The 13,128-nt window shown below is 40.5% G+C and overlaps 1 protein-coding gene across 2 annotated transcripts; it reads left to right on the forward strand.

Annotated features, from left to right (window-relative positions):
• The first annotated feature begins 880 nt into the window (after nucleotides 1-880).
• On the forward strand, nucleotides 881-12,933 carry LOC122841263 (ATP-dependent zinc metalloprotease YME1L1-like). Of its 2 annotated transcripts, none has more exons than XM_044134418.1 (18): nucleotides 881-1,103; nucleotides 1,427-1,561; nucleotides 2,466-2,652; nucleotides 2,780-2,878; nucleotides 3,132-3,241; nucleotides 3,850-4,000; nucleotides 4,075-4,158; nucleotides 4,367-4,540; nucleotides 5,329-5,481; nucleotides 6,201-6,333; nucleotides 6,475-6,537; nucleotides 6,628-6,740; nucleotides 7,432-7,587; nucleotides 9,813-9,964; nucleotides 10,082-10,208; nucleotides 10,888-10,961; nucleotides 11,041-11,127; nucleotides 11,237-12,933. In XM_044134418.1, exons 1-18 carry the CDS (start codon nucleotides 1,068-1,070, stop codon nucleotides 11,378-11,380), a joined length of 2,178 nt encoding a protein of 725 aa, XP_043990353.1. In that variant the 5' UTR covers nucleotides 881-1,067; the 3' UTR covers nucleotides 11,381-12,933. The 2 variants fall into 2 exon arrangements, with proteins under 2 accessions (XP_043990353.1, XP_043990354.1); XM_044134419.1 differs by having other exon boundaries at nucleotides 4,388-4,540.
• Nucleotides 12,934-13,128: the final 195 nt, after the last annotated feature.

A 13,128-nucleotide genomic window follows, 5' to 3' on the forward strand; every position in this document is an offset into this window, starting at 1 on the left:
TGTAGATCTTACTCTTTGGTCCTGCTCTGTAGCAGTGAGCGGTTTGAGCTAAAAATATTGTCAACAACGTCAATAACAGCACATTGCTTATTAAATTTTTATTTTATTTTTGTAATGTAGTTTCTCACCTCTACCTCACAAAAGAATTTCTTTTTAAATATATATATATTTTTGCACTATATTTAGGGGAAAAGTGAAAACACATTTATTTCGTTTTTCTACTGTTTCTGTTTATTATGTTAATATGTTGTTTAAGTATTTTGTAGACAAATCCGTTCCAAATTATGTCCTAACAAAATAATTCAAAGGACAGAAGCCTGCTTATATTTTTAAAATGGAAAAATAAAAAGTATTGTTATTGGCATCGGCGACACTGACCCGATATTTATTTGATAGCATATCAATATTCAATTCTATTTTCTGTAGTTTCTGAAGTTTCCGTTTCATTTGCTCTGGAATTTGGCGTCATAAATCAGGTTTTATGTAAATTTTTCGAACCCTACTTAGCTTCTCCCAGTTTTAAAAACAATACCTTGTTTCCATGATTGCACATCATAACAATTGTCTGAAAGTAAACAAATAAGACCAAAACAAAATCGCATCCAAAAAATTAAAGACCATAGAATAATTGTTCTAAGTACGCAATATCTCAACAACGAAAACACGTCGGCCAAGAAAAAAAAAACCATAACACAACTACTCCGTCACCATTATAACTCCCAACAGTTTATTCTGTTAAAACAAACATTAAATTCACTTCAAGAATGTATTCGAGTTGATTCTCCATTATTTTTCAACTTTCTCAACCAACGGAACTAATCAAAACAAAATAATTTTCGACAGGGACGCTCTTTTTTGTTGTTGTTGCCACAACACCGTTGACGTCATATCCGTTTTTAGCCCCCCACCTCCCCACCGGTGTCAGTGCTGCTCTGCTGAAGTTCGCAGTTGAACTTGCTATGCCTGCTGCGGAGAAACTGAGGGGAACATACCGACGCCTTTAACTCTCGGGGACAGTGATATAAAGTGACTCAGACTGCTGGGGCTGCTGCACCGCATATTAGCGGATGATGTTTTCCTTATCAATGTCGGTCCAGCCACAGGTAAGAAACAAGTAGGCCGAGCTAGCTTTAGCATTCTTGTTGTTTTTGTTTCTGACCTCCCCAGCTGGGCTTTGCCTGCTAGGTCAGTCCCTGCTGTTTATCTAATGAAAACCATATTAGTTTGTGTGGACGTTTAAGGACACTCAACAAATGTACATAAGTTTTCCTATTCTACCTTTGTAAACATTCAAACTATTCCAGCCTTGCTTCACCACATAGAGTCATTGTAATACCCGCAATACTTTGCGTGTTTCAGGTATAGCTTTAACATAATTCTGGGACAACAAATTGGGTTTTGATCGTGGCTGTTTGAATCATCGCAGGTGACTCTGCCTCTCAGTCACCTCATCAACATCCTTCACCCCCTGAAGAGCTCAGTGGGAAGCAGCAGCAGTGTCACCTGCACGTCAAGAAAACAAAAGGAGCATGCCCCGGATGCAGATCCCCACCGTACAGAGGTATAATGCAACGACTCTGGGCGACGTTAAATTGTTCAAATATCATCTGATGTCAGATGACGTAAGATGCCGAGACGAAACGAATGGAATGAGTTATAACCAAGACTGTTGCAATAAGAAATAAATCAATTAATCACATGATAAATTAAAATAAGCTCGATAATTTTCATTTGTATAATATTTGATTTTATGCGTAATTTTCTACCAAATAGTGGATGAGAAATCTCTTCAGCCTTGCATTTTATTTAGAGATTTCAGTAACCATTTTATTTATTTTATTTATTTATGTTGGAGATATCAAATGTCTTCCGCTTCCGGTGTTGAATCTCCTTTAGAAATTAACGTTTGTGCATGTTTAAGAGAGCAAACTTGCATTTTTATGCCATTATTGTCTCAAACCAACAATATTATCATTTATCGCAATAACCTTTGGGACAATTTATCGTCTGAAAAAATAATTACAACAGGCTGATGATGCAAAAACAAACAACAACTTATTTTTTCCAAATATAGCAGTAATTTTGTAACCTGTTTCTTATATCAAGACCTAATTTGAATTAGAAGACAAGTACAAGGTGTTGTTTCTTATTTTACTTGTTTTAACATGTATGTACCGTAGTCTACACAAAAATAAAACTACTAGTAACAGTAGGAGAGTGCTGCTGTCATTCAAAAGGCTGCAACCCGTTAAGTTTAATTAATCCAAATGTAGGGAAACATTCAGGATAGACAAAAAAATCTGTCAAACTCTAATAACCGTTCTGAAATTCAAATTTTACTTTTTGCTTTTTGGACTACTCCTTTAGATCAGACTGCGTTATGGAGCTCTGTACTCCTTGTTTTAACAAAAACCAATTGTTCTTGAACCTTAACACAAATCGTCGTCTGCACGCGTGTTTTTCAGCACGCGCTCTCCGCCGGGAACCTCCGGGAGCTCGGTTTGTCCGACCTCGGAAAGCAGCAGCTGGACGAGCTGGTGAGCCAGGTGTTGCCACGCTTGAGCCCGCAGGAGACGCCCCCTCCTGCCTGGGGACAGTCGCCATGGAGGACCTCCCACCTCTCTTCTCACTCCTTTTTCCACAATAAGCACGGTGAAAACGAACTGCTTTATTTAGAAAAAAAATTCTTGTTTTTCATCGGTTGTCTCGGCAGCCTGTCGTGGTTTTCATCTCGTTGTCTCACAATTAACAGACGGCTGTTGTTGTCTGTTTTGCTCAGGCTTTTCTTTGGGCGCCTTGCCCCTGATGCCTCCTGCTTACTTAAACAAGCACCCGTCTCCCCTTCAGACGGTCTGCACAGAGCTGAGACACTGGCCAGGTAATTGCTGATCAGTTGCCTTTATGAGCAGTTTAGTCAACTGTGATCACTGAGAGACTAATAAGTCGGATTAATTACAAAGTTCTGCGTTGTCACATGTCGCCACCAACATGTTTCAACAATGTCTGTTGGAGGTAATATGCAGTGTTAGTTTTTCAACACGCATGTGATTTTACAAATAGCTGAATACGTGGTTTCATCTGGTGAGAAATTCACCCAGTTTGTTCCACGACTGTATTGTTTTTTTTTAAAGTGATGTTTCAGAACAGAGGCTTCAAAACTCTAAGGACCAAAACCAGGCGAGTGCAGTCGGCCTTCGAACGGCCTGCCGACTCCGAGACTTTCGCACCGTCTTTCATCAAGGTGGGTTCTGAAGGATACTCGCCCACCAAATAGGGCTGGACGATAAATCAATTTTATCGATGAATCAAAGTTTTGGTTTTTGATAAAGTTCCAAATAATTTGTCCAAAATGGTTCAGATTTTTGGGATAATTTCTTCTTTTTTATTTTTATTCACCAATCCTCTCATTGGGTATCCATTGTTCAGCACAAACTTGTTTGAAAAGCAAGTTTTCCAGCTTCTATTTATTTGGACTTTGAATTCAGATCAACTCTACAAAGGAATGTAAGAGCCAGACTGAGAATAAGTCGTAATCTTACAATTAAGAAGTCATGACAGTGAAATCTAAATAATACGAGAACAAAGTTGAAATATTAGGAAAACAAAGTAGTAATTTTGTAATATTGGTATTAGTTCCAAAGGTAGTAGTTGTGAGAATTTCAACACAAAGAATTAAAATTTAATTCTCCAAGCTTTATCCCAGATTTTCCCTGAAATTTAAAGATGTTCTTCTGGTAAAATTGCATCTTTTTTCTGCTAAAATTATGAATCTTTTCTCGTAATTAAACAAGGAAATTCTCTTAGTTTTACTCAGTCTCGTGTTTTGTTTTGTGTTTCGTGTTTCTACAGGGTTTCCTGACGCGCGGTAAGGGGCTGGACGCTGATAGCCTGGATGGTCTGGTGAGGAACAAGAACATACCTGATGGACACCAGGAGGCGTTCAAGAGGGGCTTCGCTGATGGTTTCCTCAAAGCTCAGGCGCTGACGCAGCGCACCCAAGGCAGGTTGCACTCCCGATCCACCTGACAGAAGAACTGATGCCAGAACTAAAATGGTTCTGTTGTGACTGTTCAGACTCTCTGAGGAGAACTCGTCTGTTCCTGCTGGTCCTGCTTCTGGTCGGGCTCTACGGCATCTCCAAGACTCCGTTCATATCTGGTAAACGCCCGCCTCTCCTCTTTTCCCTTTTTGTTTTTTCCCAGTCGCGCAAAATTACTTTCACATTTTAGATCCGTGGTTTAGCTGCTTGATTGGCTTAAATCGGGTGTGAACGTTTTCCACGGAGCTCAGCGTCAGCTCCATGCACAACTGAGCCGCTCGCTGCTCTGACTAGATAACGTTCCTGTGCTGTATTGAACTTGGACAGTTCGCTTCCGAACAACAACAGGCCTGGACTCAGCCGTGGACCCGGTGCAGATGAAAAATGTGACGTTCGAGCACGTGAAGGGCGTCGAGGAAGCCAAAAACGAGCTGCAGGAGGTGGTGGAGTTCCTGAAGAACCCGCAGAAGTTCACGGCCCTCGGAGGAAAGCTGCCAAAGGGTGAGACGTCATGGCTGAAAAACGGTGCCTGCAGCTACTGCGATAAACGATAATGCTGTTTTGAGACCGTTTTCAAGTGAAATGCTTTAGGGCTGAAACAGTTAATAACGATTAATCGATTGTTGAAATGATCATCAACCAATTTAGTAATTGAATAACTGTTTTGGGGAGTATATGGATTCTAAAAAAAAAAGATAATTTTCTCAAAGAACAACACAGTCAGAGCAGAAATGAAGGGAACCAGAATAGTAAGGTGAAAAACCTTTTGATGTTGGGGAGAAAAGATGTCCTCATGCACAAAAGTAACTGAATTATTTGCAAGTTTTGATGTATTTCAAATACTGTGTATAAAAAGCAAACAAACTTAAGTAGTTAAGTGACAAATCTGTAAAGTGTGCCAATTTTTATCCAATTAATAGACAAAATAATCAATTACTAAAATAATCATTTGTTGCAGCCCTAATATATTGATGGTAGCGTAATAACACAAGTTTGCCCTCTGAAAACCTCAAGACTCAGTGTGAGGTTTTCTTCACAAAAATGGACATCCAAAATAAAAACAACAAAACAACCAGTGGCGATAAACAAAATGGAAATAAAAGCCAAAGACAATCAAACCTATGAATAAAATTATGATTTCTCTGTAAACAACGTTTCCCTTCAAAAAATTTTAATCGTTAGAATGGAAACTATGGAGCTCATTTTAATTTATTAGTGACAGGTGTAGTTGTGGCATCTTTTTATTTGTTTAACTTTAACTTTCTCTTCCGTCTGTGTTTTTATCTTAGGCGTTCTGCTCGTTGGTCCTCCAGGGACAGGAAAGACTCTGCTGGCCCGAGCCGTGGCCGGAGAGGCCGACGTGCCGTTTTACTACGCCTCTGGTTCAGAGTTTGACGAGATGTTTGTTGGCGTTGGAGCGAGTCGCATCAGGAACCTTTTCAGTGGGTAGTTTTTCCTTCTTTGGGAGCCTAAAGAAGTTTATTCACTCTCATCATGGACATGGATATCATATCGGTTGTATCGGGCGTCTTCTTTTGAGGCTGGAATATTTGAACAGTTAAATGGTTTTTCCACCATTAGAACATTTACCAGCACGTACGCTAGGATGATTGACAGTGCTAAGATCCTCCCCCGCCTCTGATTGGTTGTTTTGCTTGGTGTATTTCTTCAGACGGCAATAGCAGCACAAGGATGAAGTGGAGGAAATCCGTCTTTTCACAGATTACCTGTATTAAACTGTCACAACATGGGGGCAGTTTTAACAAATATGTAAAAACATTTTTTTTTTAAATAAAAGTTACATACTGAAGCTTTAATTTTTGAAAAGGAAATTCAGTAAAGCATTTTTGAATTTGAATTAAAATTTTAAATGTCCACAAGATATTTAACCCCATATTACAAGTAGTGTACGCGTATACATTCGATTGTTTCTTTATTTTTGTTCTTGAGCCTTTGTGGATTTCAGGAAATACATTTTAGATTCATAATTATGCAGCAAAGTCTTATTTAGAAAAATTGTTGCAGTTGTGTTTTGTATCATCATATCTCTCCGAATCACACCCACGGTGATTGTCAAGCCCTTGAGCTTTGTTCACTTCAACAGGTAACTTATAAAAAACCCCCCGAGTCATTCATTTAGATGTGGCTGCTGTTTTCTCAGGGGAGGCTAAAGCTAACGCTCCGTGTGTGATCTTCATCGACGAACTGGACAGCGTGGGAGGGAAAAGGATCGAGTCTCCTATGCACCCTTACTCCAGACAGACCATCAACCAGCTGCTTGCCGAGATGGACGGGTAATCTCAGAAACGGTTGGCTACACATTTTTAATTTGGCTCGATTTTATTATTTTTTTAAATCTCCCATCTTCCAAACTAAGCATTTGTTTAAGCCAATCAGAAAATGACCCCAGAGACACTGACCAGATCTTATTATAGGTTTAAACCTAATGAGGGGGTGATCATCATTGGAGCAACTAACTTCCCAGAGGCTCTGGATAAGTACGTTTAATGTCTCTGGGTAATGCAGTGCCCGCCGTTCAGGTTCTGCACGGCTGTGCGTTTACTCTGCTTCTGTGTTTGTGTTCGAAGCGCGCTGATCCGCCCGGGGCGTTTTGACATGCAGGTGACCGTACCCAAACCAGACGTGAAGGGACGGACGGAGATTCTCAACTGGTACCTGAAGAAGATCAAAGTAGATCAAGGTGAGCTGTTGGAATCATTCGAATCAAATTATTTCACACTCTTGTTGTTTCATGTTTACATTGAGATGAGGGGGCGGAGTTTTCTCTGTGGGGGCTCGTCCGGTCAGAGTGCAGCACATCTGTGTGAGGGGCTGCGAGGCCAGGAATAAAACAGAAACTACCAAATGTTTCAAATGTTTCTGTTTTTGTTGAACTGATTTTAATTAAAATGCCTGGCAACAAAAGCATCTCAGGGTTATTGAGAAAGGCTGCTTAAATTAAACATTCAAAAGGTAAGCTGGTCAGTGCTGATGGGAAGATCAATTAAGACGACTCTGAACATTGAGTCAGAGCTAAAACTGATTGGTTTAGATAATTTAGAATGCTCAACACAAAGTCTGGATTTAAATCCAGACTTTGACGCTAATAGTTGTTTTCATCTAGTCTAATTGGTGAAAAAACTAACCTTTGTAGATGTGCAAAGCGATGGAAAGATGCCCCAAACTCTCAGAGGTGTAATTGTAAAAGGCTTTTCTGAAAAATATTCACTCAGAAGGCCTGAACACTTAAAGCATTTTATGTCCACTTTCTGTGCACCCAAGTATTTTGTGATACAGTAATGTAGTAAGATAAAGCATTTAAACGACGCTGCCACTACTACTACAGCCAAGCAGTTCCCCGACTACACGCCTGTTCTCTGTTCTGTCCGCAGCCATTGAGGCCAACGTTATCGCCCGGGGAACAGTCGGATTCTCTGGCGCCGATCTGGAAAATCTGGTGAACCAGGCCGCCTTGAAGGCAGCAGTCGATGGCAAAGACATAGTCACCATGAAGGAGCTGGAGTTCGCTAAAGACAAAATCCTCATGGGTGTGTAATACCACGCCGGCGTAGTTGCAGACCGTAGTTCATTTCCAGGAGTTCCAGCTCCCGGAAATGAACTCGCATCTGAGTTTCCTCAAGAATATTCTTTGACCGTGGTGGTGGGCTGCCCAGGACAGTTTAGGGGGAGGGAGGATGGCACAATGCTGCTGATCAAATACCAAGATCATGGAGCCTTCAAAACCTGGAACTTTAGGTATGAAGGCCAAACTACACCGTGTTCCAAATTATTATGCAAATTGGATTTAAGTGTCCTAAAGATAACATTTTTTGTTGTGCTATTAAATGTATAGATGGTATTGTGTGTCAGGACTCTATGAATCACTATAATTAATTTCAGAGAGCTGGTTGATTAGTTTGTCTGGTGAGCTCAATTAAAGGAAATCTTCTTAAGAAGGATGTTCCACATTATTAAGCAGACCACAGGTTTCAAGCAATATGGGAAAGAGAAAGAATCTCTGCTGACGAAAATCATCAGACAGTGTAGTGACGTAAGACAAGGTATGAAAACATTAGATATTTAACAAAAACTGAAGCGTTGTTGTACTGTGAAGAGATTTGTGGCTGATTCAGAACAAAGATGGTTTGTTCAGATAAAGGCATCATGAAGAAAGTTTCTGTTAGACAAATTCATTGGATTTAGAGAGCAGCTGTTAAAATGCCTTTAAAAAGCAGCAAACAGTTATTTGAAGCTGCTGGAGCCTCTGGAACCTCAAGGTGGAGGATCCTCCAGAGGCTTGTTGTGTATTATTGGGCCCCTAACCAGAGCTCACAAGCAGAACCGGTCTCAGTGGGTCCAGCTGGACATGAAGATTCATTTTCAAACAGATTTGTTCACTGATGACTGCTGTGTAACCCTGGATGGTCCAGATGGATCCAGTAGTGGATTGTTAGTGGACGGCCACCATGTCCCAACACGGCTGTGACGTCAGCAAGGAGGTGGTGGAGTCATGCTGTGGGCTGAAATCATGGGGAGAGAATCATTGGTCGACCCTTCAGAGTCCATGAAGGTCTGAAAATGACCTGAGCAAATATATGGACTTTCTGACTGATCACTTTGTTTCATGGTTCAACAAGAAGAGATGAACCTTCAGTAGCAAATTCATCTTCATCATGACAATGAACCATCTCATGCTGCAAGGAAAACCACTGTGTCATTGGCTGCTATGGGCATGAAAGAGGAGAAAGTCATGGTGTGGTCACCATCCTCCTCTGACCTCTGACCTCAACCCTATTGAGAACCTTTGGAGTTTCCTCAAGCAGAAGATCTGAGGGTCTAATGCAGTTCATATCAAACAGCAGCTCTGGGAAGATATTCTGACATCCTGCAAAGAAATTCAAGCAGAAACTTTCCACAAACTCACAAGTTCAATGGATCAAGAATTGAGCTGTGATATAAAAGAAGGTCCTATGTTAACATGTAACTCGTTTGTTAAGATGTTTTTGATTGAAACAGCTTTTGATTTTAGTGCATTTGACCACTTAATGCTGCACATTCAAAGAATGACCGTTTGCAGTTCTTTATAATCCATAAAATGTTTAGAAAATCTGCTGTGCATAATAATTTGGAACAGTGCATTTTGAGTTTTTTATTTTTAAAAAATATACATACTGTCCTCATGGGGAGCTTTGTTCAGTAAAATTAGATTTATACTGTAATAGTTCATGACTTGAAAATTACACTGATCATCATTTGCATTGAGCATTTGAGAAAATCTGAGAAAATATCACTTGCATGATAATTTGGAACACGGTGTATATTACCTGCGTTATTGTTGTTCAAATGTAGGATGTGTTACCATTAGGATTGTTTTCGAAGGTTTCAGCTAAAAATGCCTTCAACTTAATCTTCCTTAGATAACCTTCTTTCAACGTTTCTTTCTCTCTACTTCGGACCGTCGTCTAGTTTTACTTCACTCCTCAGAGTGAGCGCACAGTTGCCACCTTCACAGACAGACAGGCAAAAATATTAACGTTCCATGATATTTAAATTCATTTCAAAGGCTGTTTGTGGTTAGTATAAGTGTGCATGCATCTATCTATCTTTCTATCTGTCTTTGTGTCTGTCTGTCCTAACGTGAAAACCCAAAACAAAGCTTAATTCTGAAGGTGTGGCGGCGTTTATTTTGCTGTGGCAGAGCGCCGCCATCAATTACGTGTAGAGGAGACCCTGAACGTCCTCGTCGTCTTCCTCCTTGTTTTTTTTCTTCAAGGCCCTGAGAGAAGGAGCGCAGAAGTAGACCAGAAGAACAAGCTCATCACGGCGTACCACGAGTCTGGTCACGCCATCGTAGCGTACTACACCAAAGACGCCATGCCGATTAACAAGGCCACCATCATGCCCAGAGGCCCGAGTCTGGGACACGTAGGGGAATCCAGATCTAGTTTTTTTTTTTTTTCTTTTGAACTACGATGGGGTTTGTTTTTTTGTTGTTTTTTTTTTTGCGTGATGTAAACATTTGAGAGCCTCTCTGCCCTCCAGGTGTCCATGCTTCCGGAGAACGACAGGTGGAGCGAGACTCGCTCTCAGCTTCTGGCACAGATGGACGTCAGTATGGGCGGCCGTGTGGCAGAGGAGATTATTTTTGGCCATGAAAACATCACAACAGGTAGGAGACAGCGCCTTTAACAGGTGATTGGGAGAAGGAAGTATAAAACACTGTTTAGTAGGACTGGGCGATAGACCGATTTTATAAATTAATAAAAAAAATTTTTTTGCTTTTTGACTATTTAAATTTTGGTAAATCTGGATTATTTTTCTTCCGTCAATCAACTCTTTGGGTTTTCATACTTCAGAAAGCTGTCGGCTCCCCAGGGTGGCCATCTTGTTTGACTAGTGTGTTTTACAGTTCCTATTTGCTTGGACTTTTTTAAAGACAAAAACAAACTTAGGCGTTTCCTTCTGCTGGTTTGGAGCAAATCAACAAGGCTACACAAAGCGTAATTTCGTCAGATCTTGACGTTTTGCATGGCTGCAGCAAACAGGAAGCAGAGGTTGCAAACTAGCATGATGCGCACATGTCAGAGAAATGGAGAGTTCTCCCCTCCATGACGGACTTCCATGCCTCTGGTAAGGCACACAGCCACAAGTGGATGGGGAAATCCATTGATCTTTGAACCTATTGAGCAAATTTGTTCCCATCTCCCCTTTCACGCATTAACTCAAGACGGCGTTTTCGCAAACCTGAGGACGTTATGTTGAACTTTGCAGTTTCCAGCAACCTTTTCTAATGCAATATTTCAAAAGACATTGACGTAAACGAGGCGTTGTCGTTTCCCCTGTTTAAGGCGCATCGAGCGACTTCGATAGCGCTACCAGGATTGCCAAGATGATGGTGACCCGATACGGGATGTGTGAGAAGGTAAGCCGAAAACTTTAAACTGACGGCAGGAGAAACGTCGCGCTTATTTCCGCTCTGACTCCGCTCCCCCGTCTCTCAGTTAGGCGTGATGACCTACTCCGACCTGACAACCCAAAGTCCGGAGACACAAGCTGCTGTGGAGCAAGAAGTCAGGGTTCTGCTGAAGGTCTACCTCCATCGTATCTAAACACGTGAACCTTCTCTGCTCCTGTTAGCCTTGTGTAACACCTGTTTTGTTTTGTTTTTGTTGGGTTTTTTTTTTTTTTTTTTTTCAGGACTCCTACGAGCGTGCCAAATCCTTGCTGAAGTCTCACGCCAAGGAGCACAAGAACCTGGCCGACGCTCTGCTCATGTACGAGACGCTGGACGCCAAAGAGATTCAGCTGGTCCTGGAGGGCAAAACGCTGGAGACCAGATAAAACCAGCAGGAACACAGCCGGGGAATGAACGGGGGCGGGAGGGCATGGGTACATTTTTAAAGAGAATTAAATCAGAGGCATCCATCCGTAGTGTCTCCTTTTTAAAAAAGAAAAGTGCTCCACTTTATGTCCTCGTGACTTCGTGGAACCTCCCAAACAGTTCAGGTTGATTCTTAAAACAAAGACTCGTCTTCGGCGTCATCGTGCGTTCCGATGCCAGCACATCGTTTTTTGTTTTTTTTTCTTTTCTTCTTGAGCCTCAAGGTGCCGACGTGTGGAGCGCCTTTAAATAAATCAAATCTTTTATGGCAGGGTCATAATCTCACGTTGAAATTTGTAGGGGAAAAAAATAATAAAAAAATCAACTTTAATTTATTTGTATTTATTCTGTGGGAGGAGAAAATCAATGTTAAATTTTAACTCAGTCATCAATGACATATTGGAGAGAGTTCTTGGTTGAGACTGTCTAGATCCTGGAGTGTCAGGGAGCCTTTTACAGCCCTGTGAATTATTGTTATTGTTATTATTATTATTAATAAAGTTATCTATATTTTTTTTGCTTAAGCAAGGGACAGGCGGCTGATGTTTCTGTGGTTTAGATGCTTATTTGTATTATTTTAAGTGTGACATTTTTGCTGATGAAAGAGTTCTCAAAAATATGATGCAAATTATTGTCTACTTGCCGCATTTACTTTTATTATTATTATTATTATTATTATTATTATTATTATTATTATTATTATTATTATTATGTCATAATAAATTAGATAAACATCAAGTCACGTAAACAGGGTAGAAACCAACCAGCACAAAAAAAATGCCAGAAATTATGAGCCATTCTTACAAAATTCAGACTTTGTCTCGTTTAAAATGTTATGTTTTTAGATAGAGGAGGATTTTGTTTGGGGGGGATTTTTCTTTTCTCGCTAAAATAAATAGAACTCAAATTGAAGGCAGGATTTTTTATTATTATTATCATTATTTTCAGCATGAGATTATGCTGCCACTATAAAAGAGGAATCCAATTTAATTGTTTATCCACGTCTGTCCGTAACTGTAATGATTCATGAATGTATGGATGAACTCTTAAAGATTTATCCACTTTAAAAGTGAATGAACCCTCGTTTTTCCTGGAAGATGTCGCGGCGTTTCACGCACGGGGAGGGTTTTACTAAGATGGTAAAAATGATCGGGTAATAACACAAAAACACAGTAGCCACCATGTTTTCCATCTTAGTGTTTTGAAGAGGCGCGTCACAAATATTCCCACTTTTCCTTCCTCCCATTTGCCCCTCACAGGTATCTGCTCCTCCGTCGTAAAGGCGGCCTTTTGGGTGAATGCATAACGAGCCATTTTATTTTATTTTTTTACTTCAGTGCATTACTGTCTGTGCACTTTATTTTCTCATTTTAAAGTCAAAACTACCCTTATTTATTTGGTTTGGCTTTTGGAAAGGCTCAGAGTGAAACGCTAGTCTGCTTGTAATTACAGATACGCGAAGCGAAGACGAACCAAAAGGCCCGTTTTGCGTCGCTCTTCTTCTTCGCTGCGGACAAATCTCCTGCCCACATTTGCTTCTGCGGATATGTATTTCATTTTTCTCTTTGGAAGCTAAGATTTCTTCAGGACGGCGAAGCGACTCTTCACCAGTGGAGAAATGATGTATCAGGCTGGCTAAAACTGAACCTGGAAGCAACATCCGAGACTCTGGAAATGTTTGGACGTTTTTTTAATTTATTGTGGTTCA

This window comes from Gambusia affinis, linkage group LG12, assembly GCF_019740435.1.
Source record: "Gambusia affinis linkage group LG12, SWU_Gaff_1.0, whole genome shotgun sequence".
NCBI lineage: Eukaryota > Metazoa > Chordata > Actinopteri > Cyprinodontiformes > Poeciliidae > Gambusia > Gambusia affinis.